At 32.8% G+C, this 27,082-nt stretch overlaps 1 protein-coding gene across 1 annotated transcript; it reads right to left on the bottom strand.

Moving 5' to 3' along the window:
* Positions 1-2,034: 2,034 nt before the first annotated feature.
* On the bottom strand, positions 2,035-26,494 carry LOC124358196 (mitochondrial import receptor subunit TOM70; the record flags this gene model as incomplete). Its single annotated transcript, XM_046810488.1, has 5 exons — positions 2,035-7,547; positions 9,071-9,194; positions 17,469-17,565; positions 19,320-19,544; positions 26,351-26,494. Coding segments are annotated over 5 exons (747 nt in total), but the record flags the coding sequence as incomplete, so codon positions are not given.
* Between the last annotated feature and the right edge of the window lie 588 nt (positions 26,495-27,082).

Genomic DNA, 27,082 nt, shown 5'->3' with positions numbered 1-27,082 from the left:
GACTCAATTTTTTCTATGTCGAAATAACATTTTGAAAAATCTAGCAACCAATTCCAGATATCCTGTGGACAACTATGCTACACTAATGTCAAATCCCATGACTGGGGATGCACTGCCATCTAACATCATATGAAGCTTCAAGTGCACACTAAAAGGGGGGGAAGAATGGGAGCTGCCCCCCCTCTCAAGGACATTTCTAAATAATCAATCTCATAACTGTCTATTTCAAACTAAAATTAACATTTATGTTGGAGCTTTTAAATAAATGATAATAAAGTTAAAACTTTATAACTAATTTAATTTACGAAATACAAATTTTTTTATATATAATTATACAATGTTGTTCGAAACGGTATATATTTCAATTTTACCGTCACACACCAACTACAGAAGTGAGATTAGTTTCTACTGTTTCTTGTAGTTTCAATGTGTACGCGGTTCTTTCTGTAACCGACTACAAAATGCACTTGTACTAATTTAGAACCATACGTTCTCAGAGTACACTACCAAAATGGTACAGATACATGTTCCAGTTACTGCTGTTACTTCTAAACGAGTCCGAGTGGAAATTTGATATTTTTCTTTAGGGACTAGTGGCCAAATATTTCCAGTGGTTTTTCCAGAGAGGGTTTCTTAGAGAACATCATTTTGAAACTCAACAACTTCTGTTTCAGCTTTAGCCTGATCTTCACTGAAATGTTTTACAACTGAAGTTGCGAATTATACTGCTTTTAAAATCTTGGAATCGAGCATCAAGTTGATCTTTTAAGTTTGAAATAATTTTCATGTATTCTTGGTTATTGTTGGGGTATTGTAGAGGATTTTGTTTGTCAACGGTCAGATATTGAAACTGGATGGCATTCTTTTCCCAAAGCTCGAGCTTTTTTGAAAATGATGTTACATATGAAATCGTTCCAATGATGTCCTTATTTTTTAGGATCTTCGAGGTCATTGAAACGCTCACCCCTCCTTTGAAGAATTCTACCAATGCAGGAAACAACTTATTGACACATATTTCCGGAATAAGATATTTCTAGTCACATAGTTAAATTTTTCCTTGTAGTCATGAGGAAGGAAAAAAAAAATATATATATATATATATATATATACAGTGTGAATAAAAAGTATGGATACACTCTATTTAGTTTTTGATGGATAAATATAGAAGGATGCATTTCGGGACACCTTCTTGGAAATAGAAGTGAACTTTCTAGTCACTGATACTACTATGGCTATTTCCCCCAGATGCGATTTTGAGGGGGCAGCTAAAAATGTTTAAATGTAAAGACCCATAAAGTGACATCTCCTTCGAAAGGTCTTAATAAAAGAAGAACAGTGGGAACTAGAGCTTTCTACCTCAACCCAGTACAAAACGGCAGCTCATTGAAATTAATTAAGTTAAAAGCATGGATGGATTCTGCTCACTCTTCAATGGACATAGATAGAAAAATAAAACTATGGTCACCCCTCTAGGAAACAAAAGTGAACCATTTCCCCAAAATGGGCATCTTGGGGGGCAAAATTTTAAAATGTAAAGTTACAGTAGCACTAGTAATTAAAATTATGTTAAGCAATAAAACGGCTGAAACTTACTAACCTGTGTTTTATTTCAGATTTTCAATCTGTTGTCTTAGGACAGTTTGGGCCTGTTGTAGAAACTTGAAACGGCACTCTGTATGGATTAACACAGGTTTTTTTGAATTTACACTACTATTCTGTCCCAAAGGTCATTAATGCACTGGGGTTTCATTTTATAGACGTTGTTTTAATGTGACCACATACAAAGCAGTCAAGTGGAGGTAGATCTGGTGACCTTGGTGGCCACTTGATACATTTTTCTTCTGCCTATCCTGCGATATGGAATAATATTGTTTAAATACTCACAGACTTAAAAACCCACCCGTTTCGAGTACTTTATGTGGTGTATTAAGGTTTGTGTTATTTGTGTACTTTTTAAATGTTATTTACAAAGCAATTCATGTTTTTTTTAACTTGAAGTTGAATTGAAATTTGGTTTGAAGAATAAAACACATCTGGAGAACAATTTAATATTTTTATTTTGTTTAAACAACTAACTTAAATTGCACTTAAAACCAAATCAAAAATTGACTATGTCTATTTATACTCTTGACACTATCAACAAAACTAACTATACATACTGAAAAACTACAAAATATGACTAAATATATCAGTTCTTTAAGTAAAAATGAAGTAGTAATTTTTACTGTACCAGGAAAGCTTTGAGGAAATGACTAAAATATTACAAACATATAGGGCCTTTAGGAGTAAACTAAATATATAGTTCATAATGTAATTAAAAAGATGATAAACTTTGAAAGGATGAAGAAAATGATATTGTGAACTACATCTTAATAGAGATATGTAATTTATCACAAAATGAACACTTAAATCACCACACTTCAAAAGTTAATTTAATCAACTTACAAGTAACCAAAACCCTTAAGTTTTTGGGTTAAAATTGAAAAAAATTTCAAATTAATGTAACCTGAAATGAACTATTCAAATAATTGAACATTTGTGCGGCTTACTAAAAAATTCAAATTGTTCGCATAAATTATTGTGTTTTGTATAGCAATAGAATAAGTGGGAAAGACTTCATTTTTACTCCATTACAATTAAATTAACAATATAACTACATAGTTACAAAGGATTGAATATTATTAAAACTTGATAAATGTAAGTCTACATTTTTAGGCCTGTAGATATATAGTTTAAAGTTTTCTTATTTCAACACCATTATACTTGATTTACCTTTTTTTATTTCACATAACAAATAAAATTTCTGCATCATTTTTTAAATAAATTGTATTTAAAGTAAGCAGAATAATATTGGTGTATGTGTTTAGTTGTTGTACTGGTGTAAAGTGAGGTTCTTTTGCCCTATGAATATTTTATTCAACTAAAAAAAAAACAGAATGATAAGGAATGGATAGATAATATTCTTATTCATTTCAAAGATAAAGAAAAGTTTTTTAACATTCAGCACACATTTCTATGTGTACTCTCAGAATTTTTTTGAGGAATATTATTGGGATAATGTGCAATATTTTCAATTTTATTTAACAATTCCTTACTTGCTTGTGGAAAGTTATGGCACAACACGGTTCATTCTTACACTTATATCTATTTTAAGTCTGAATTTTTTAAATATCCAATGAATTCTTTGAGTGAAAACAAAGAAAGACAATTACGAAAACGCTGGTTATTGTTATATTTCAAACACATTGTTTTTTTATTTTTTACCATTTACATAACTACCCAATATATGATTTATTCTAGGAGTTAATATGGTCTAAGCAGATTGATAAACCTCATAGGGACCAATAGATGTATTGTCCATAGTAGTGTCTGCAAATAACTAGGCTGAATGAAATATTGCCCAATTGTTTTTTGCAACTACATGAGTAGATTTGTTCTATGTCCTTGGAAACCTTTTTTGAATGTCTTTCAGTTTATTGTGATCATTCTAATATTTTATATCGCAAAACGGAAAGTGTGTTTGCCGATCATGTGGTGACAAATTGTAAACATACTAGAAATAAACAACTCTCCTTGTTACTCACAAAATAAATTTCAAGAAGAATGCTATTTAATTTAATAAGCAGTAATTGTATTAAGTAGAACCAAACTGAGTTGCTGTCTTTTTTAAATTGAATTTTTATTTTCTTTAAATGATTGTGTGACATATATTTTGCATCTCATGATTTTCTCAACGTGCAACTGTAAGTACTACTTATCATAATCAGTGTATTTCTAGTTACCAAAATAACTAGTTTTTTAATAGTTGTCCAATTAAAATATAATGTTGTATACTTCAATGTTCTTCAAATGTACTTGTAAATGTAAAAAATACAACATTGAACAGTACAAATTTGTTGTTATTGTTTTTATGCTACAGTGAAGCAAACTTAGAAATGAAGGGAAAATTATTTGTTATATTCCCTCCATAGTGTGAAGAAGCATGGCAGGTTATTCATCTACTACACTTAATGGCTAGATATATGTTACTAAACCAACTATAAATACATTTTTTTATAACTTAAAAGTTATTAATTATTTCTTAAATTCCTGCAAATTGCTCGTTAAGGGCACAGTGCTCTTTGGCTGTGCCAGATGCATTTAATAACATAAAAAAAATTTGGTAAGATTGTAAAGAAATTTTAGTCACAGTCCTCAAAAGGTTAGTTGATTTTAATTGTAAAAATTTTTAAGTGGGGTGACTTTTTATGACTTGACATATTATATTGCTTCTGTAAAACCATTACAAAAATTCAATAATATTATAAATGTACAAAGATAAGTAGAAATCTAGAAAAAATTCTAACTTATATCAATCATTTAATTAATTTTTGTTGGGCTTACAATTAATTTTATCTACAAACATTCACTTGTATAATATATTGTATTGTTCAAAAATTTTACGTATATTTATTAGAGAACCTAATTCAATATCACTTTTATAAATGCAGACCATTTGCCTTTGTTCAAATATGATTATTCTATAACACTTGAAATAGAAATATTGTTTTGTGTTATAATACACTTTCCTTATTGATTACTCATTCACTTCTCACCATTAATCAAACACTTGGAATTTTAATTTACAAAACACAGCCAAGAAGTTTACCAACCACTAAATTATTACTTGAAGTGACTCTTACAAGAAAAAAAAAACTAATAACGTTGCCATAATATTTAACAGCCATTAAACAAAAATATACAAAACATACAAAGTGGTAAAACTTTATCAAACATCTTCTCAATATAATAGGATAATCAAAGGTAATCAAGTTTTATAAACAGATAGGGATAATCTTAGAAATATAACAAATGCTCAAACCTTGAACACCAGGCTGACAGCGAAATTCCAATTTGTTCTGAAGAAGAGTACATAATTGAGAGTCATAGATTTAATAAGCACAGAAGTTTCTAAATATCAGTAACTTTTATCCTGTTTTAACACATCTGAGTAGTTAAGAATCTTAGTTTGTAATGAGGAACGTAATATCACGGACTTAGCTGCAACTTCATTTGGTTTCTTGAGACAGTATAACACAAATAATCAGAAAATGGAGAAGGGTTGCCTATGAGTCACAACATGCAGCAATATTATAAACTCAAACGCCAAACAGGAACATGCGTGTGATTCTTCATATATCTGTTTACATAGATCATACATTTGAAAATTTCATTGTTATTACAATTAAATATAAAATACTATTATAATAACTAAACATTGAATTTTTTGTTTACTAGGCTTAGATCATGTGGACATTTGTGGGCACAGAATGCATGCGGTACTAAAGCTAACAGTATTCTCAAACAGCTATATGTGATTCAATATACAATGCCTGGTAAACAGTTATTGTATTGGTAGCAACTAGAAAACTATACTGATTTCGTATAGAGAGATGAACCCTTCGCAGACGGATACAGATATATCTGCTGCATACCATGTTTGTAGCAGATGATGGATATATTCGCTTAAAGTTACAATCTTCAGAGATAATTTGCAGACAAGTCTGCAAAAACACAGAAGCCATTCCAACTAATATTTTAAATGTAAAACCGTGTTTATCAGAGGTAATTTACAAATATATAAATGGACACTTTTGAAACAAGAATTGAATGATTATTGTTAGTAATATTTGTTTTGTACATTGGCAACAGTGGAGTCGGATAAATTAGCTTGCCTTTTTATTGCCACCAAACTGTAAAAAATTATTTGTTGTAAATTTAATATCATACACTAACCTTTACATAACAATGTGCCAGAAAAACATATTTTGCAGATATTAACTGTCCACGAAGGGTTAATATCCATGTCAAATCCTCAATACAAATATCAATGTTCAGTAACGGGACTTTCTTGAATACATTTATGTAATTAAAAATATTTCAGATAGTCAGTAGAACCAGGATGCAAAATATATTGCAGAACCAACCCAAACCTAATAATGAAAATGGGAATGTTAGCCAGAATGTCTCTGGTTAAATAGATTCTTTGGTGAAGGGCTCAGCTTCTCTTGAGCACCCTCATATTCAAAGGAGTAAATTGGGTACATGAGGCATTGGGGAATGGATCATAAAGGAAATTTATGATATGATATAGATCAATGTAAATGTCCAATTTTGTGTCACATTTGGTTGGACATAAGGAGTTGCACACATTAGTTTGGCAATGCTCCAAGAAATTCTTGACAATGCAATAATTTCAGAAAAAGTTTACCATGTTTATTAATTTTAACTACTTGACATTGTAAAAGAAAAATATAAAATACAGTACCGTGTGGTGTGTTAATCCACTTACCAACTGATTAGATAAATATGCTGTTGTTATCTTTTGTGATTTATTTACATGTGAGTTTTCAAGCAACAGTCAGTAATGTTACTTGAGTGAACAATGTTGATGTGGCTACAACGTTTTGGTAGATAATTTGGATAAAAAAACAACAAAAAATAATCTACTACAAATGAATGAAAAAGAATCTTCAAAACAAACAGTCCTATACATTTTTGTATTAAAATAAAAACAAGGATATTTTGACGAAAGTAATCATATTATTAATTCAATCTTTAATTGATCTTTCATCTTCTTAAAAGGTTATCACTTAAGTGTAAGACCAAAATTTGAGGTAGGAGTTTTACTTATTTAACTTAAGACTGAATGAAAAATAAAGTTAATTTACCGAATAGAAAAACATCAATTATAATAATAAAACTACCGTAATGTTAAATTATAGAAGAGTGATAAACATACTAATAGACAGTAAAACATTACAAAACTTTATTAAAATTAGGGACAGTGGACAAATAAAACAATTTATAGGAATTTCCAATAAATACTGTTCTATTAAAAATATAAAATAAATGCAAAAAGATGGTAAAGAAATTATAAATTAATAAATAAATTTTAAGAATGGGACAATACAATAATTTATAAATATAGGGAAAAAAGTTAAATTTAAACACACATTAAAGAAAGGGATGTCTTCTAACAAGTTTTCATAATAAAGAAGATATAAAAATAATTAATATTGTAAATTTTCATTACAGTGAGAAACCGATGCTCTAAAAATATGTTTTGTAGCATTTGGTACTATTTGAATTTTATTAGAAATCTGAATAAGTGCGAATGATGATATAGTATAAAAAGTAGCCGAGAATCTTTAATTAGATTATTGGATATACAATATGTTCACTGAAAGTTCACAATATGAAATACAAACCAAACAATTTTAGGTTACTATGAGTTGAATCTAAAACAATATGGTATATATACCGATGGAATCCTAGAGCATTATTCATTGGTTTTTATAGAACCAAACAATATAACAGTCTGACAACAAAACAATGACAAAGACACAACTTATGTGCCGATAAGTGATGTGAGACCAAGTCTGTCGGCAGCAATCTGCTGGGCCACGGCAGCATCTCGCAGTGAGTAGAGGTGTGCAAGTTCCAGCTCTGTCTTGGACAGTGGCAGGGCTTTGTTGAACAGTTCCACTGCTTGTTTTAGGTTACCTCTACAAAACACGACAACAGGTTTGTCCAATCATTCTAAACCATAACTCTTACACATCAATTTAATTGTGTACATTATTGAGTCTACATTATGTGTATATAATACATTATACACCTTGTAGAAATAATCATCAGAAATATGAGTGTCACTCTAACAGTTTTTAGACAATGACAGAAACCGTATACTGCAATGGTCTTATCTGAACGCCAATTGGTAACTGACAACAACTTGGGTACATCAGTGTACTAGTATAGTGAACAACAAATTGGAGTAATACAAATAAAAGCTAAAGTTCTGAAGCACCATCTCGTGCTACTGTATTTAGATGGTATTCAGAATTTCGAAGGGGCAGTAATTTGGACTGGTGAAGGCTATTAATCTGAAAGTAGAAGGACTCAGAGCAAGTTGGTACACTGAGCAATGTTTGCCAGAAGTTGTTCAGGACTTGAACATTAAGGGTTTAATTTTACACGAAACAACACAAACTGCAAAACAATACCACAACACACACTGCTGCAAAAACTTGAGTTTTTGGCCCAAAATCACATTAAAATGATGGGGTACTCCCCCTTATTCATCCAATTACAATGTCTGCCACTTCTGGTTATTCTTCAACCTAAAGAAAAATTTGTGCTGTCTTTGCTTTTCTTTGAAAGATGAAATTGATGATGAGATCCATAAATATTTTGACCTCATTCCAAAAATTTTGCAAATGGGTACTTCTAAGGAGTGGAAAATCCAACTATAAATATGCATTAAAGAAAACTCCTCTGAACACACCTAATGATTGGTAAGTCTAGCACAACTCTTCATACATAGTAAACTCTCGATTATACGTGGTAATAAATGGCAAGCCTCTCGCGTTTAAAACGGTTAAAACAAATGGAGCTATTTTCAAGGCTAAACTAGTAATTAATTTCTAAATAAAATGGTTTTCAGTTAAATTTACCTAATAAGAGCATTTGTAAACCATTTATATTGTATGTATAGTTGAGAAAAGAGACCAGTTTTACCCATGAAAACTAATAAGCAATGTACAATATTTACAATTTAACTGATGCGTTAAGATTACTTATTATTTCGTTGGAAGAAATCGATAATTCTTTATGTGTTTTTGCACTATTTTCCTTCCTAATTATCGTCGAACGTAACTTCCGCAAAGCCAGTGTGTCACAAAGCAAACTGTTTTTGAAATAGCCGCAATCAAAACACCTGCACAGCCTACACATGTCTGTCTGCGTGTAGTTCTTATGACTGCTATTTTTCACTCACTATACTGCCACGCACTTCCATTATTACTTTTAAACGTTATCTCCATTCTTTTCTACAAATGTCTTTATCTGATAATCATTAAAAGAGGGTTCAAGACTAAAACTGCTATAAATATGGAAAGTACATTCAAAAAGTAAAAAAAAGTCTTAAAATCGAATTAATGTATAAAAACTGAAAATACTACTGTTTCTTGATTAGGTTCACAATAATTATAATCATTTATCAGGAAAAAATACAATGGAAAACATTTACCTTTGAACTTCAATGGTTCCTAGTGTTTCGTAACAGAATGAACATCGGTCATCGACTTCAATGCCTCCACTGATCATTTTCATTGCAGTATCAATATCTCCCTTCCATTGTAATTGGAGCAATCCTGAAAAGAAAGAAAATGAAGTTACCTTTAAAGAGTATATGGATGTATCAGTACCTAAAGAATGAATTGGAGACGTAAATTACATATCCAACACAAATTATGTCACAGGGTTGTTGAAAAAGATTTAATAACATTTTGTTCAATTAAATATAAATTGGACATAATTACAGATGAAAAAAAAACATTTAGTTTCATGTAATATATATACAGCCGCATGTTTACCTCACTGACTGACTGATAGGGTACAAAAACTCTAACCCACTTCTAAAAGTGCTGGAAACACAAAATTTGGTATGCATGTAACTTTTACCATCAAACTGCCAGGAAAAGACTGAAAAACAACAAATTTCAACTTTAAACTCTTAAACTTCGAAGCTTTTCTTAGAAATAATAGCAGGCGAACTGTTAGAGCTTGAATCTGACAGTGAATCACTAGTCAGGAATGAAGTGAACTACAAAGAAGGCAGACGTTTTGCCCTACCATCATCGGTTTGGCCACTCTTGTGGTTGTAGCTCAAAACAAATTTTCAAATGGAATTAGGAAATAACATGATCTGTAAAAAAGGCCGAATAACTTTTTACCCTATCCTAAATGGTTTTGTCACAAAACACATTTAAATGCAATATTTTTTTAATTTTTTACATGTGAATTTTTATTCTATGCTCGATTACAGCCAAACCATTTTATTGAAGCTTAAATCAAAATTTTGACTTAAATACGAAATAATATGAACTATAAAATACGTTCAGTAGCTTTTTGATCTATCTTCATTGATTTGGCAGAAAATTTTATTAAAATGCTATAATATTTTGTAATTTTTATATGCAAAATTTTTTTACTCCTTAGCTAGCGGCCCCGCACTGTTTGTTGTAGCTTAAATATAACAATTTTTTAACTATAAAATGATGAGAAATACAATAAAAGGCTATGTGGCATTTTTTTGCATATCCTTTTGTAATCTTTGTTGTAAATTGGTTATTTTTGGGGCTTTAAATTTTTATGCGACCAAATTTGTGCAATTTGATCAGTTTTCAGATTGAGCTTCTACTACTACATAAATGTATATGTATTGCTATGTCAATGTAATCCATGTGATAGTAGTAAATCCTTGTCTGTCTATATGTTTTCTGTAGGATATCTCCTATGTTCCTACCTGAGTGGGTATGTTTGTGTACAGCTCATTGGTATTATTTGTATTAAAGTTTTGATGTACCTTAAAGCCATATGCTCCAAATACTGCTCTAATGTGACAGTCAAAGGTAAAACTATTCCAGGTATTATTGATTTTAATACATTGTTGGACATGTTATAAACATTCTTGCTGCCAAAATGCATCATGGTCTGAAAAAGGAAAAGGGAAAATGTCCCAAGTGGTGTTACAAAGGTGTGTTGATAGACTGATAAACACATTATCAAGACAATTTCTACCTCTTGTAGGTTTGGTATTCATACAGTAAAAAAATAAATTATCTTAAAAGATTTATGAAAACTTTAACAGTTTTAGTTTTTTTGGTAATATCAAAATTTATATATTTAAATCTCCATCAACAATAATGTAACTACACCACTGAACAGTGAAATACAGTAAATATTAAAGTTTTTCAAGAAAAATCATATGGATCTCCAGCAGTAGAGTGATATAAAGATAAAACTATTAATTTAAGATCGTCAATGAAGATTTCAGTTGATTCAAAATGGATTTCTATAAAAAAACTGCAAATCCATCACATATCTTAGATTGATATTTGTTACCTATATACGAGGGTCGTCTATAAAGTAACCGCCGTTTGGGCGTGGTGCGATAAGTAGTGGGGGGTAGCGTCGCCATTCTCACATCGGTGTGCGCACCCGTTCAGTACGCTTCTAGCCATGCAAGGGAGAGCATCGTGCGATCGCGCGTTCTTTTGTTACAATGTAAAAACATAAGCGCCGTGGTAGAAAATCCCGCCAAGTGTGAAGTACGTGGTGTAATAAGATTTCTGTGGTCGAAAAGTTACACAGCAGCTGAAATTCATCGTGATTTGAGTGCGGTGTATGGCCCAAACATTATGAGGGAAGGTGTAGTCCGTCAATGGGTTCGTTTTTTTTAAAATGGAAGAACGAACGTTCACAATGAAGACCGGAGTGGTAGGCCATCTCTCGTCAGTGATGACTTGGTGAACAAGGTGGATGAGAAAATTCGCAAAAACCGTTGCTTCACAATCTCGGAACTTTCGGATCATTTTCCTGAAACCTTTTACTGTGAAACCTTAAAATGGCTATGACGAGCGATTCAAAACAAGCGTCATGGTCTTCTGACATCTGGTGTTGTGTTTGTCCATGACAACGCCCGCCTTCATACAGCTCAAAGAACAACAAAACTTTTGAAAAAGTTCAAATGGGACGTTTTTGACCCACCCCCCCCTACAGGGACCTGGCTCCCAGTGATTTCTATCTTTTCCCGTACATGAAGCGGTGGCTTGCATCTCAGAGGTTTGCGAGTGATGAAGAGCTTCAAAACGCTGTGACAGGTTGGCTACGTTCTCAGGCGGCAGATTTTTTTAAAGACGGAATTTCAAAAACTGTTAAAAGATATGATAAGTGCTTGAATTTGTATGGTGAATATGTAGAAAAGTAGAGAAAAGCTGTAGTTTTAACATTTATATAATAAACTTTTTGTATCTCAACTGGTTTATTTTTTATTTCAAAACGGAGGTTACTTTGTAGACGACCCTCGTAATTCAATGGTCCACTCTTTTATATGGCTATTTCTGCTAAAAACACTGGTACAGTAGTACCCCAGTTGATTTGAATGCACAGCCTCATTTTTATTATGCAAGTGTTTATTATGCATGTTTTGTTTTTTAAAAACCTTGCATTTTTAGAAAAATTATCTTATTATATATGTTTTTATCATTCTTATTCTTATTATTATTCGCTACTGATACACTTCTCATATATATTATAGTTACTGTACTTACATATATTAAAAATTCAATCATTTATACTATTCAAACAATGCATTTTAGATCTACTTTTATTATTTATAGGTATTTCACTTTGTTTTAAGTTTGTAAACTGCAGTAAACAATTCCTTTGTTTTTTCCTTGACTTAATTGTCCCTTGTTAGGAGTTGATGATGGCATGTGGAAGCACTCAGTTAGTGAGTCTCTTGCAGTGTGTTGTGGAGTGACCCATCTATGGAAAGATGTAGGTAGGGCTTGTCAAGAAATGAAGAAGGACCAGAATTGTCACCAGTTATTACACTGCATAAATTGTGATCAAATTATTGTGATACCTTTTTAGCAGGTGAAAGTTGGGTAGTTCTACCAAAGTGACTATTACACATTGTCTTCTCTTTGCTGATTTAAAATGTGATTTGTAGTGTAATAACTGTACACAACACAACTTTACCACTTTTATTCAAGTGAAGACCGTGATTTGTAAAACTAGACCATGTTAACATGTAGTTGATTAGGATAAAAGATAAATCACTGTTTGCCTCAACCAGATCATAAATTTTTGTATTAGTATTGAATATAGTTTCATTCCATTCTGGTTGATCATATATGTCGGGAATCAAGTAAAGGCTATATTGGTATGGTTCAGTTTCAACATTAATTCCTGTAAAATTATGGAATATTATTGTATTGATTTTCATAATTCAAACTGTTTGTTCCCCCTACTAAGACAACAGCATAATTTTTTTATGAAGGTATCTTTTGTAAATATAAGACAATGGTGCACTTGTAACACATTACCTGACACATTCGCTTCTCTTTGTTTAAAAATACTTTGAATTGTGAAAATACATTGCTTAGCATTGCTATCCCTGAATATGGCAATCTTTGATATATATTTAGATTTTGAGGAAGACCTTGAGGTTTTTAGAGCATTCTGTAGTTGAACAACCTGTGATTGAATTGGTCTTCTTTGGTCACATAGCTGTTTTTCACCATCAGACAACTACTTCCACGTTCATCAGTGCTAAGTGCAGTGACAATATTGTTGTTTCGTTGAGATTTCATTATGATATATTGCTTCACAATACTCATGGTAGAATCATTTGTCTGAGGATTTGTGAACGTTAGTGATTTTATAAGTTGCACTGGAATTTGTGCTCTATTTCGTAGAACAAATGCTAAACTAGCTCTCTTTGCTGCACAGTTCATTTAGCGGAATATAGGTAAACTTCCATAACTACAGAAGTCTGAGAGACTTATAACAATGCTCTCGACTGCCAATTAAATATGTATCCCACAATCCAAGCCATTCTCTTGGATAGTTCCTTTTACATCTACAATGTGTAGTGTTGACTCTAGACCTAAATATTTACTTAGTTTACTTGCAACAGTTTCAATAGTAGTATAATTAAATTTTTTTAATAAGTTGTACTGGTAGAATGTGGACTGAGTTCTATTAAACAACAGTAAGCTCCAGTGAATTCCACTGTGAGCTTTATCCTCATCACAGTTGTTTATGGGTATTAAAATAATGTTGATTTTACAAACATTTGAAAGGGGCCCAAAACATGAGAAAACTTGTTCAGTAATGTCACTCCTGTCACCACTGACAGACAGCCAGGTTCATTATATAAATTTTAGTTTATGTACTAATAATTCTGCTGTTTATAATGTCTAGATAAATCTGTATTGGCTCAATAGAAAGCCAACCTGCAATATTAAAATGCAACTGTGTCATCTGGGCATGGTTGACCTCTTTTCCATGTAGAATTTTCATCAAACTGGAATTTTCCTTCACCAAACGACGATTTTTTACATTTTCAAGTTCATTTTCTAGCAGTTTGATTTTTTTTTTTCAAGTAAATTTATGGTGTTGAGTTGAAGTTTAACATCTGGCTTTATTTTATTACTTTTCCTGATGTTAGTGCCATTACAGAGAGACTTATTTTAGTAATTTACTTTCAATTGAGTTCTAGTTTTAACTGTAGGGCTGTTATTATTACTACCTTCCTTCATGTTTGGTTTACGTAGTTGTAACAATTAAAAGATTGTCTTTGTAAGCCTTATTAGTAGAATAAGTGCAGAGCTAGAGTGCAAAGTTTCAACACAAAAGTAAGCAAGGGTTTGATCTTACTAAAAATTACATCTTTAAGTATAATTGGGCCTTTCTCATGTGAACCATGACCAAGAATAATAAAATGCCTGGTCAATTGCAATTATAGTAACAGGCTGTTAACACTGATAAAGAACCAGCCCATTCAGTTCATTCAAGGCTCAGACCATGTAAGTTACTTATCACAAAATTAGTCCTGTTTGTGCGTTTGAGTAAATTAGCCAAATCAGATTTTGGTGCTGCCAATTTACATGTGATATTTACTTACTATAGTATCATTTAATGATTGTTAATGTAATGGTAAGTGTATATATGGTTAGATTCACTCTCATTTTACATATTTAATCACTTATACACTTTTTAATTTAAAACAAACATGTATTATGTTTTGAGAGGTAAGTTTGAAGTTTTCTATCATATAAACTCTGTCAAGTTTGTTTAATAAAAAAATTGAGTTTTAAACACAGAAGATACAGTAAAGAATCATATGATTTATTTAAACACAACATAATATTTAACCAGCAAGCTTCAGTAGGAAACAGTAAAGCTCTGTTCTGAGCCCATATCTTCACAAAGAATCTTAAAATCTTGAGGCTTTAAAGGCTGCTGTTTAATGACATTGACTGTTTTAACAACCCCAAATAAAATTTCATCAAGTTCTGTGGTCATATTTTTTTAATTATGCAGTGTGTCCATCTAGCTTCTGTACACACCGCACTTTTTGATTAACCCTTAAAGTTCAGTGTACTTTCCTGACATAGTCTGAGCTCCATCTGTGCCAATTTCTGCACATTTGATCCAAGACATGTCATTATCCTTAAAAAATGTATCAATTACTCACTTAGGAAAATAGTTTCACCAGTGGTATCGGCAGGAAATGTCTCACAAAAAAGCAACTCCTCCCGCATCACATCATCATCAATGAATCTTACAAGACCTATTACATGAGTAAATCTATGAAGATCAGTAGCTTCATCAACTTGTATGGTGAAATGTACATTTTTCACCCTTTCCAACTGCATGTGGAGATTTTCCAAAATATCACTATGCCAGAGTCTGCAACTCACTACAAAATCTTCTAATAGCTCTTCCTATTTTTTTTCTTGAGGGAAAGGGACGGTTTGTCCCTGCGCTTAGTCCTAAAGAGGACCTTTGAACCTCCCTTACTTAAATTTGTGTCCTCAAAATCTGAGGCTTTTACAGAAGCCTATCAGATGGGAGGGCTCCTACTCCCTAATATCCTTGGGGCTGAGGAGATATGCTCCCAGAAATCTTTTCTGAATTATTGAAATGGCAGGAAAAATTTAACCAGATATGCTTTGCTGATTCCTCCTCTCCTCTCTTCACCCCGATCCTGGTCTCCTTTCATAGCTTCCTATCAGTCTGAACCGAATCACTGCTCTGTTGATGGTTGATCTGCCATATTTAGTGACATTTGCCACCACACACTGTTAGTCCATTTTCAATCAAAGCAATTGCTCTAGCGCACTGTTCCGCTGAGAGAGACATTTTGGGTTGAGATAAGTAACTGAACTGACCAGTACAAACATTAGAGTTAGACAAAAAGTTTGCAATGGCCTGCGTAACAGTTCAAGGGTTCCTTAAGAATGATGAGAACAAGTATGGCAATTTTGTTATCTGTCTACTGATAAAATCAGTTATATCAGATAGTTCAACCCAAATTGTTTGCATGATGTAGATGCATATTTCATAAAAATGATGAGATTTAAAAACATTCACTTTTCCAATTGGATTGTAGAAGAGTTTTCATAGATAAAGTAAAAATAAGTTTGTCCCACAGTGTATATACACTTGTATTTAACCAAAAAACTTACAAAAAGCCAAAGTATGAAAATAACCACAGAAAACTGATATGTTCAAAATGTAAAACTGCACTAACTACAGTAGATGTGACGCGTTGCCAATAGGGATATGAGTGGTAGGGATTTCAAGAAAGTGTGGGCCGATCGGTCACAGCCGTACTTCGCGACGCATTGTGAAACTACAACAACCATGCAAGCTAGGTGCTAGGTACCGGGAGTTATCTCCCGTGCTGTACTGAAAACATCTCCCTGTACACGTACATTATTTTACTGCTGATAAATTTAAATTAATCAATTGTCTGGCACTTTTATGACATTGACTAAAAATTATACAATTGTTGTAATTTAAAAAAAAAAACATTTAGATTCATTATTTTGTAAGTAAATTTAATTAATTTTTTAAACAAAGCTTTGGTTCATCTCTAGCCTTCATTGCGCCCTCCTTGAAAAAATATTAACCTGTTTATATTTCGTCAAATTTAAAAAATTTCAGACGCATTTATTGGAAACAGTTAAAAATCGTTAAGCAACATCATTTAGATTCTAATTATTTTTAATTTTTCCATGATAAATGTGTATAAAACATGTAAAATTCGAAGAGACATGGTGATATTTTACAACTACAATTAGCAATAATTATACATTATGGATTTGAAGACGGAAATAATATTATCTTTTAAATTTGATTCATCGTAACAAGATAAGGAGGAAATGTTTAAACAGCAAATGTTAAAAAGTATTTGTCACCTTATTTTTGTTATTAGAAATGTTAAAAATATTAAATTAAGTACAAATATTTAAATTGCTATTGGTTTCGTTTGAATATAACAAACTGTTTTTTAAGTTTAACATTCAAATCAGATATTTGTTTAATGGTATTAAAAGTTTGTTGTTTGAATTATGTTGCAGATTCTTAATATAAATGGAGTATCTTACCTTATTTTACAAGTTTGATTTTCTCTTCGTAGACTTTACTTGTTATAGATAATAACAGTAACGTAAATAACAAGCCACAAAATATTTGTACTAACTTTTAGCTGTATAACATAGTGTAATGTTATGCATTGACAGGGATCGTCTCAACAACATACAACTGGGAAACTAACTGCAAGACAATAGGTTATGAAAATAGAATAAAGCAATTAGTGTGGAGACTGACTAAACTATTCGTAAACAGTTGTGACTCATTGACTCGACCGTCCATAACTTTGCCTCCCATACAATTTTACTGCCTGGAGCAAATGATCCCCATCCTCTATTGCCATCCTCTAGTTGCGGTTCTGTACAACCCTACTCATTGCCTATGGTCTTACATGTCAAGATTTTATGAGTCCTACAGAAAACAAATCACAATTTTATGATTTCTAATCTTATTCACAATTACTATAACCATACCTCTGTGAACTCTCAAAGTAGCATTGGCCGGATCAATGTCTATGGCACTCTGGAAATATTTGTCTGCATCATCAAACTGTTGCTGATCCATGAGAATCTATAAAATATTTTTCAAGAGAATCAATTAAACTGCAAAATGTAATTTAATAGGGTTTTGGTTTTGGAATATTAAAGTAGCAATCACTCATATTTATAGAATTATGTAAGTTTTTAACTGAAGCTACTAAGTAACTGACGAGGTTGTGAAACTGAAAGATACGCCAGTTAATGAGAATCAGACATCATCTTTACGTATAAATAGATATTTAAATGATGAAATAAGGATATTTTACAATTTTATTACGGTTTTAGTTTGATAATGGTAGACTCAAACAATGTGTTTTAATGTCTCTTTCTAGCTTAAGTTTTACTGAGAAAAATATCCTTGCCATTAGTTCTAAAAAAGATATTTGTATAGTTGTGACATGTTTCATGACGCACTACTTTGAAACAACAGTGTTGTTAAAAATAATTAGGGATTGACAACCTTGTTGTGTCGTGTCAGCAATATGGTTCTAAGTCTCACACTATTCATATATCAATGAAAGCTCTGAAAACATGACTTGTTCAGAGGTAATGTTGATTGGCCCCCACGTTACCCAGACTGTAGGGTTACTTAAAACAAGGTGTACAAATAATAGTCTATGATCTCTAAAAGACCTGATAAAAGCTATTCAAGAGGAGATGGGACAACTGAACAAGTCATGACACATCACATGATAATAGCTTTTATAAATCGCCTTCAATAGTGTATTTTCAATAATGAATGCCACTCAGCAGACATATTCAAAACATGGTAAATAAGAACGGTTTTTAAAAAGTTTGATGTTATTTAATAGGCTATACAGCTTTTTATATGTAATGTTTTTATTATAAACTTAAAATTGTGGGACTTTCTTGGATCACCTTGTATGAAGATTTAATATTAACCCTTCAAGCGCAGCAAAGTCTACAGCTAAATTGCGATGACTGTTACAGATGCAGAGCACTCTCTCATTAAAACTCAAAGTATTAACTGTAAAAAATATCCAACAGAGTAGTTAGACATTAATTCCTACAGTTTGGACTAAACAAAGTGGGTTTTCACTGCTTTTTATGGCGATTACCAATCCATAGAATGACACATTAGCTGTTTATTTTTAACTGTTTTCCTGATGTGGAGTTCGGCTATAAACATCAGCATTATAATTACTTATTCATTATTTACTTTCTGTGTTTATTAACCAAGTTTTAAACTATGGTTTATGACTTATTAGTGTTTTACTTGTTGTGTTGTAAATGATGGGAAATTTAGCCAAATAAAAACAGATAAAAACTCAACCTCTAACCAGATGAATGTTTTAAGGTTTAACACACAAAAGTAGATTTTTAGTGTAAAATGTTCAGTTATTTTCCAGATATAATATTTTGATGGTAAACTATTATAATAACCTAAACTTTATAATGTTCTTGAAACTTAACAAGAGAGCACCAATTGTCTTTATGGGTACATATTTATGACTATATTGCATACATTTAAGTTATTAACTTTACCATAAGAGTAAAAAAGATATTTTAACATTCTTTAATTTTAATAATATATACATGAAGATTTCAATATAACTAAACACTAATAAAATTTAAATTTTTTTTACAACTTTAGCGTTTGGCCAGAATATAGACTAGAGCTTTACGGGTAAAAGGAAATGCTGGACAGAAAATATTGGTCATAATTGGATTTGTATGAAAAATTTGGTGTACAAACTTTTATAAAAAAAAGTTATAACAAGAGCCTCTTAAAGCAGGTTACAATCATGCCAGAAACTACCTTACCTGAGCAAGTAAAATGTATGCTTCAGTGCACTTAGGGAATTTGCGAAGATCCCGCTTGAACTTCTCAATGACTCTGTTAATGCCGCTCATGCTGTTCTGCGAGACAGCTTGGCGATAGTGAGCGTAGTGACCTTGCATCACTGCAATGGCAAAGTTAGGGTCCAGGCTGACGCACTTCTCGAAGTCTTTGATGCTATTTTCAGTATTATCAGTGAGAAGATACATCTGTTGGCAAAAATATTCCGTCTTATAAAATTTTATAGTAAAATATTAAATTATGTTAATAAATCACAAAAACAGAGCTGAATACTCAGTACTTAATAATCATTAATCAATTGCACAATTGACCTTGCTCAACACTGTAGGATATAATAGATTATTGATTAACTGATTGATTATATAATAACATGTTAATAAACAGTAATATACAGGGTGACAATTAAGTCTGGAACCTCTTTTTTAATTTTTGAACCACAATAGAAAGAAATACCAAAGTTCACACGTGCTTACTGGTGATAGTAACGCACATATCTGCCCAATTACCGACCAGATAATTCCTTTGGGGGACGGTCCACTTGCTTAGCAGAGTACAATGCCGCAAACCGGACTTCAAAAGGTGGATTCATTCAGTAGTTATAGCTATTTGAATTTTAAAACAATTGAACAATGTAAATTATGAAGAAGTAAACACCAATTTTTAGGTACCTGTGATCAAAGTAAGTGTTCAAAATGTTCCCCTCCCGTCATCTGGCAATGTCCTAGGCGGTTGTAAAAGCCATCCACTACATTTTGAAGGTAGTCACGAGGAATATCTTGTGCTTCTTGGACTATGAGATTTCTTAGGTGCGCCAAATCTCGAGGCTTAGTACGATAAACTTTATCTTTGAGGTATCCCCAAAGAAAAGAATTCAGCTCAGATAAATCAGGGGAACGAGCAGGCCACTCTACTGCACCACGTCTTCCAATCCATCTGTGAAGGAATATTGTAACCAAGTATTCTCTAACAAGGAGAGCAAAGTGTGGGTGGCGCGCCATCTTGTTGGAAATAAATTCTTTGAATTTGTCAACCAAGAGCAGCTTGTAGTGCAGGAATTATCTCATTTTGGAGCATTGCTAGATACGAGTCACCATTTAAATTACCATTGATAAATAATGGGCCCATAATTTGATTTCCTATAATACCTGCCCAAACGTTAAGTTTCTATGGATGCTGTGTATGACTCAATCTGCCACTTTCACATTCTAACAGTAGTTGTGTTATTGGTAATAATTATTGATGCCTGGCTTTGATTACTACATGGTCAGATGATGGTAGGGGAACATTTTGAACACTTACTTTGATCACAGGTACTTAAAAATTGGTGTTTACTTGTAATACTTAATAATTTACATTGTTCAATTGTTTTAAAGTTCAAATAGCTATAACTACTGAATGAATCCACCTTTTGAAGTCCGGTTTGCGGCATTGTACTCTGCTAAGCAAGACCTTTAATATGATACCAAACTGGACCTATGCTGCTATTTAAGAATTTTGTCTGACTCCTTGTGGACCGTCCCCCAAAGGGATTATCTGGTCGGTAATTGGGCAGATGTGTGCGTTACTATCACCAGTAAGCACGTGTGAACTTTGGTATTTCATTCTATTGTGGTTCAAAAATTAAAAAAGAGGTTCCAGACTTAATTGTCACCCTGTAGTTTAACTTAAGAATATCAATCAATCCAATTGTCTTGATCCAAAATGGCACAATAATAATTTAAGTTATTCAGTTTTTTCCTCTTTACATTCATTTTTTCAACAGGTTCTACCTCTATGGTGAAGATTGATTGACTTTTTCTTCTGTGCTCTCAGTCTTTTTCCTCTTTTTCAACACTTTTCAATAGTTTCTACATCTCTGATGGTAATTTTTTTCTTGGTGCTTTCCACCTTGTTTGATAATATGAATATTATTTTACACCTTGTTATTCAATTATTTTTACCCATTTCGTGATTGGTCAGATTTTGCTGCATAGTACATTTCAAAATAAAGATGTTCTTTGTGTTTTGTTGTCACCATTAGCCATTTTGTATTCCCATTTTCTTGAGTTTGGTTCTCAAAAGTTCCTACGTAGAACAATGGAGTTATCTTCTATAAGTAGTAAAGAGGTTTTACCTACAAACAATAGTGTAGTGGGTGTTCCATCAGGTTGTTTGATTGAGTTAGAATAAAGAAATTTGAGGAATTGTGTCGTTTTTAGTTTGACTTAAGAGTTTAAAATTACTTATCTTTGTGTATAAAATGTGGTGGCCATTGTCCTCTAGCTGAGGATAAACTGTTGTTTTAGTTAAGTTATACCCTACTCTTAATTAAATACTCTGTAATTCCTTACTCTTTTTATTTCTTATTATTTTATTTCTTTATATTCTATTCCATTTTTAATTTTAATTATATTTGAAATTTTATTACTTTAATTGTTATGTTGGGCAGTTAGCCCCCTTTTCTAACGTTATATCACGTTGGACAAACTATGGGTTGGGCTAAAATGAGCATTGTCACGATCTAAGCTTAAATTTAGGTACTATTTTGAGGATGTCTTCTTTTTTGCCAGAAGTGTGGGGTTAGCACTGAAACCCGCACTGATGGAAAGTGGCATTTTAATTTAGGCTTTCTCACTTAATCTGAGCTTAAATTTAAGTACTATCTTGGTGATCTTTTTCTTTCTTCTTTTTCGCCAGGAGGGCAGGGTGGCACTGAAGCTCTCACTGATGGCCAAGGGCATTTCTGACGTAATTTTCAGTTGTTATTTAGGCTTTCCTCCCTTTTATATAGATTGTACTACTCTTTTAAACCTTTACTATTTTAAGTTTAAATTTTGACAAATAGTGTGAAGTGGCTAAATTAAACATTTACCTAAAAGATAATTACCAGTTTTGTTCACGAGCGTACCCCGGGCAACATTGGCTTCGTGCCAGCAGCTAAATGTTCACAAAGTGGTACATGGACTGTCAATGCTGTTGATCTCCCAGCTATATCAGATACCATAACCAAGGACCAAATGCTCAGTACAAACTGACTTCAGGAGCATCACATCTATCTAGGACGTATTCCATTTAAACGTAGAACACTTTTAGGACAACAACTTTTTTCTGTCTCATACTTTTTGAAGTGACTGCTTTTTTCTGAAGGGTGTATTGAAGAAGACAAAGGTAAAAATACGGAAAATGCATATGTTTTATAAATAAATGTGTAAAAAAAACCTGTACATAAAAGTTTTGTTCTGTTATAAACAATAACATTGTCTACAGTTTAAAATGAATTCAATTCCAACGTTTTAATCCAGGATAACCATTCGTTTACAAATCCAAGAAAGCAGTATAAATACATACTACAAATATTATTTACAAATACAAACGTGGAGTTGAAAATTTGTTAATTCTAATCATAGATAGCAAAGGAAGTGCAAGAGGCAACATTCTTGGATTTAGGAAGCTATTGGATGTAGATTAAATGCCTATCTATTGGGATATTCATCAGCTATATAGATTCTTGTTAATGTAGATAGTGAAATAGTCACAGCGGAACAGCTCCAACAAAGGATGGAATGGAAATGTAACAGTATTGGCAAGCTTCTGACAAGGAAATTAAAATAAATAAAAAGCTTACACAGTGTAATATTCCTGGAAAAATAAACATTATTATTACTCAAACAAAGAGGTCAACAGTATATGTTATGTTTTAGAAGTTATCAAACACATGGAAAGAAGAACAGTCAGAACAGTACAGAATCACTTTAGTTTCATATCGCTGACCATGTTTGCACAAAATTTCCTCAGGAATCACTGAATTAATGCTTAGAGTCTTCAAATACAATTATTTATTTCATTAGGACAATAAGTAACTACACATTATATATTTTTTTTCTTAAAACTATAGACATCTTCCTGAAGTATTTCACAATTAGCAGTATTTACAAACTTTCATCTGATGACCAGTACAAAAAGTCCAAAATTTAGTTAGTAACTATGAGTATATAATATATAAAAATATGGTCTATAATAGACTATAACCTACTGAATCTACTGGTACCAAAATCTCCAAGGATATGGAAGATAAAAATAATCCATAACTTCAAAACCATCTGTAGTGAAATAACTACTTTAAGTTGTAGATGTCTCATTTTAAACATGTAATGAATACACACCAAGATGCGCTATAGTTTTTCTTGTTGTATACACTAGTTGAATATTTTAATAATGAAGTACAAAACAGTGTACCGTTATTTAGTTCCATTTTATATAATGCAACATTTCACAACCTAGTTAGCCAGTACAACTTAATATTATTTTTTTATCCAATGTTCCGGAACTAATTTATCGACGGACTAACTACCTAATTGGCACGCGTATGATTATTTTATTGTAACCCTTCGTAGCAGCCCAACTACGTGACCGATTTCACCTCGCGCGCTATGTCCGCGAGCTTACGTATTATTTGAGTAGATGGCTAACACTTTCATAACTTCTACTTCTCTTCTAGTAATTACCGACTAGAAATAACCCTTCTTAGACTACAGCTTCAATGTCTCGTGCCAAGACGCCGACGCCCCGGGTTGTGAGTCTACGTATTGCGAAGGGAAGTAAAATCTTAAAGTTTTATAAAGTAAAATATCGTAGGCATAATTCTATAGGACATTGGATATTTCAGGCCCACCTATCGGATATACATTTTTAGTTCTTGTACTCTAATTGGCAGCAACGTGGCAAGGCATACATTTAATTTACCAACTAAAAGTGTTGCTTGTAAGTTTCATTAATTAAATTGAACTTATAAGTAAACTTTGCAAATCGAGTATTTATTACTACGACCTCAGAAGTCACCACCCCTTGTGTTATCGTCACTCGGTACACTTATTTTTTTATAGGCTAGTTTCATATTTTAGTTTTAACAAAGTTTTCAAAAAGTTTATAAGCTCAGGTACTACTAAACCATTTGTTACTGTAAAATTTTGTAAATAATGTTCTACAGGGTTGTTTAACTTATTAAACATATTTAAAGTAGACATAGGTTGACTAATACAATAAATTAATTTTTGCATTATAAATAGGCATTAAAGGCAAAGTGGGGGTACTGGCAGTAGGCTGTGATATTGTTGGTGGTTGTACTGAAGTAGGGCCTATTTGTTCTTTAACTGCCTGTTCCATAATGATGTTTCATAACTGTTGTTCTAATGATTCATTTAAATTGGCTTCTAACACTTTAAGCTGTTCTAGGTTCACTTTAGGTAGCAAGTTTTTATCTAACTGTTGTTCAACATTTAATAGCCTACACTTTAAAGCTGATAAAGTTTCACTATGTACAGTAGTTAGTTCTAGCTGGTTGTCTAAAAATAAATGGTTTATTAAGTGTTTACATTTTTCATGAAATTTGGTGATTTTCTAAAGGTGAACTATCACTGTTCAATTCACTGCACCCATGTTCTGATAAAATCACTTTTTCACTGAGAAGTTGTACTTCCTGATTGTGATCTATTTTTAATAGGCTACTTGCAGTAGGTAAAAATATTGTTTCTCAAACACTGTCTTAAGGACTTTCTAAATTCATCTACTGTACTGTCACTATTTAATTTAACACCTCTAGATAACAACAGTTTGAGTTTTTTTTTTTGTATGATTAACAAAAAAGTATCGAAAAAAAGTGAAAAGTTTTTGGATGAGTGTAAATAAAATTTTTAAAATACAACATTTCTTATAATTCTATGATTAAAATTAAAGTTCTACAGCTTCTTTTGCAGTGAAATTAACAGCGTTGCAATGTTGTACAGGGCTTCCTACTAACAAAACATCCCATCTCGCCTCTTGATGGTGGCAAGGTCGAACCGAGAGATATTACTGAACCAGAGTTCCGGACTGTACACTGAGTACAGGGAGACCTGGTAGAGGGAGACCTACAGGGTGCGCTAACCCCTCACAATTGAGTTTAGTGTGTAATAACCTTCCGAAGGATTGAATGGGCCATTAACTTGTTTAGTCCTTAATAAGCTCCTGGGGGAGGCGGTCTGAGACCAGTTTGATTGCAGTGTAGGTTGGATATTCTCCTTCCCCGGCAGGATGTTCAGGATCTCTGTGGCCCTCATATGTGGTTTAAGTCCTTTAGGCTAATCTGTCTGTCCTCCTTTCTTCTCAAATCCATAGAGAGAATGATTACTAGGATTGTTTGGGAGGAATCCCTTTTGGAGTGCACTCTACATAGAAAATAGCATGCTTACACTTCAGGAAGATCACTTGGCTCGGCCCTGAATTTACTGTTATGCAGGATTGAGAAGGGGCTAGCAGCAAAACAAGTAACCACAGGTGACTTTCTGGACGTCAAAGGAGTTTTTGACAATACCAGGTCTCAAGAAGTGGTATTGATGGTCAAATATGTGACTCAACAGGGTTGTTACCAGAGAGAAATTGTCTTTGATACAATGCAGACGTGCACTAGATGGGTCTTCGGGACTTAAGCTGAAACTTCTGTATTGGCTTATGTCTTCATGGTCAGACCTGTACTAATGTTTGAGACTGTCGTCCGATGACTAAGAACGAAGGCTAGGATCGCAGTTGATAGTCTGGCTAGCATCCAAAGGATGGTTTGCTTTGCTATCACTGGGGCTTTTCCAAGTGTGCCGGGTGTGGCTCTCGACTGTTGTTTCAATCTTTTCCCCCTGGACATTCATTCGGACTTTGGCCAGAAGGAGTGTCTATTATCTTCAGCAAGCTTTGGTCGACCTCGGGCTGCAACAGGGGGTATCCTGATACAAGGGAACATGTAATATGCTACTGCTCCTCTTCTAATGTAATATAAATAATTATATTTCTCTCAAAAGATCACAATAATCAACTCAGCCAGAATGTAGAAAGAATAACTGGAGGGGTCACTGATCACATGCTCAAGTATTCTCCTTTTTGTAATAAATGTATCACAAATCTGAACCTTCTCTATTTGTTATAAAAGTTACAAATTGGATTGGAACACAAAGAAAATGATTCCTGTTTATTATGAAATAGTACAAACCTGTCCTCGATGTAAGTAGAGATCTGGATTGTTGGGGTCAAGTTCTTCTGCCATCTCAAAGTCTAAGAATGTTTTTTCCCTCTCATCGGACTGCAAGTAAAGCGATGCCCGCTTAATAAGAGCATTCACTGTGATCTGAAAAAAGTTTTATGGGAACTATTATGAATCCTAAAACAATAAAATTTACATTCATAGGGTACAAACTGGCACAAAAAACATAACACCACTGGAAAATTAGACAATACAAACATCTGAACCTATACTGTAAGACTACTGAAAAACACAACCTCACAAATGATGATCTAATCAGACAAACCAGCTATGCAAGAGACTAACTTAAAAATTCTCACAGCCAGAGATTGAATCTATTGTTTATTATACATATTTAGCATTATGGAATGATGTTTGATTAATAAATTGAATAAGGTTAAATTCTTTTAGGTCATCAATCCAGCATTTTTATGTCATGGGGGGGGTGGGGGGGGGGGGGGGTGGGGGGGGGGGGGGGTGGGGGGGGGGGGGGGTGGGGGGGGGGGGGGGTGGGGGGGGGGGGGGGTGGGGGGGGGGGAGGCCATTATTTTTTCGAAGAAGATTTCATATCGGGGACCAAAAAGAACTACATTGTAAGGAAAAAACAGACTTTCTTTGATTTAACCTGTGAAAATTACATGCTGTTATGACAATCGGTTTCTTGTTTTTAATGCCTTGCGAAAAGGAAATAAATGTCAGCGA

This window comes from Homalodisca vitripennis, chromosome 3 (assembly GCF_021130785.1).
Source record: "Homalodisca vitripennis isolate AUS2020 chromosome 3, UT_GWSS_2.1, whole genome shotgun sequence".
NCBI classification, from domain to species: domain Eukaryota; kingdom Metazoa; phylum Arthropoda; class Insecta; order Hemiptera; family Cicadellidae; genus Homalodisca; species Homalodisca vitripennis.
This window is presented reverse-complemented; position numbering and strand designations above follow the sequence as displayed.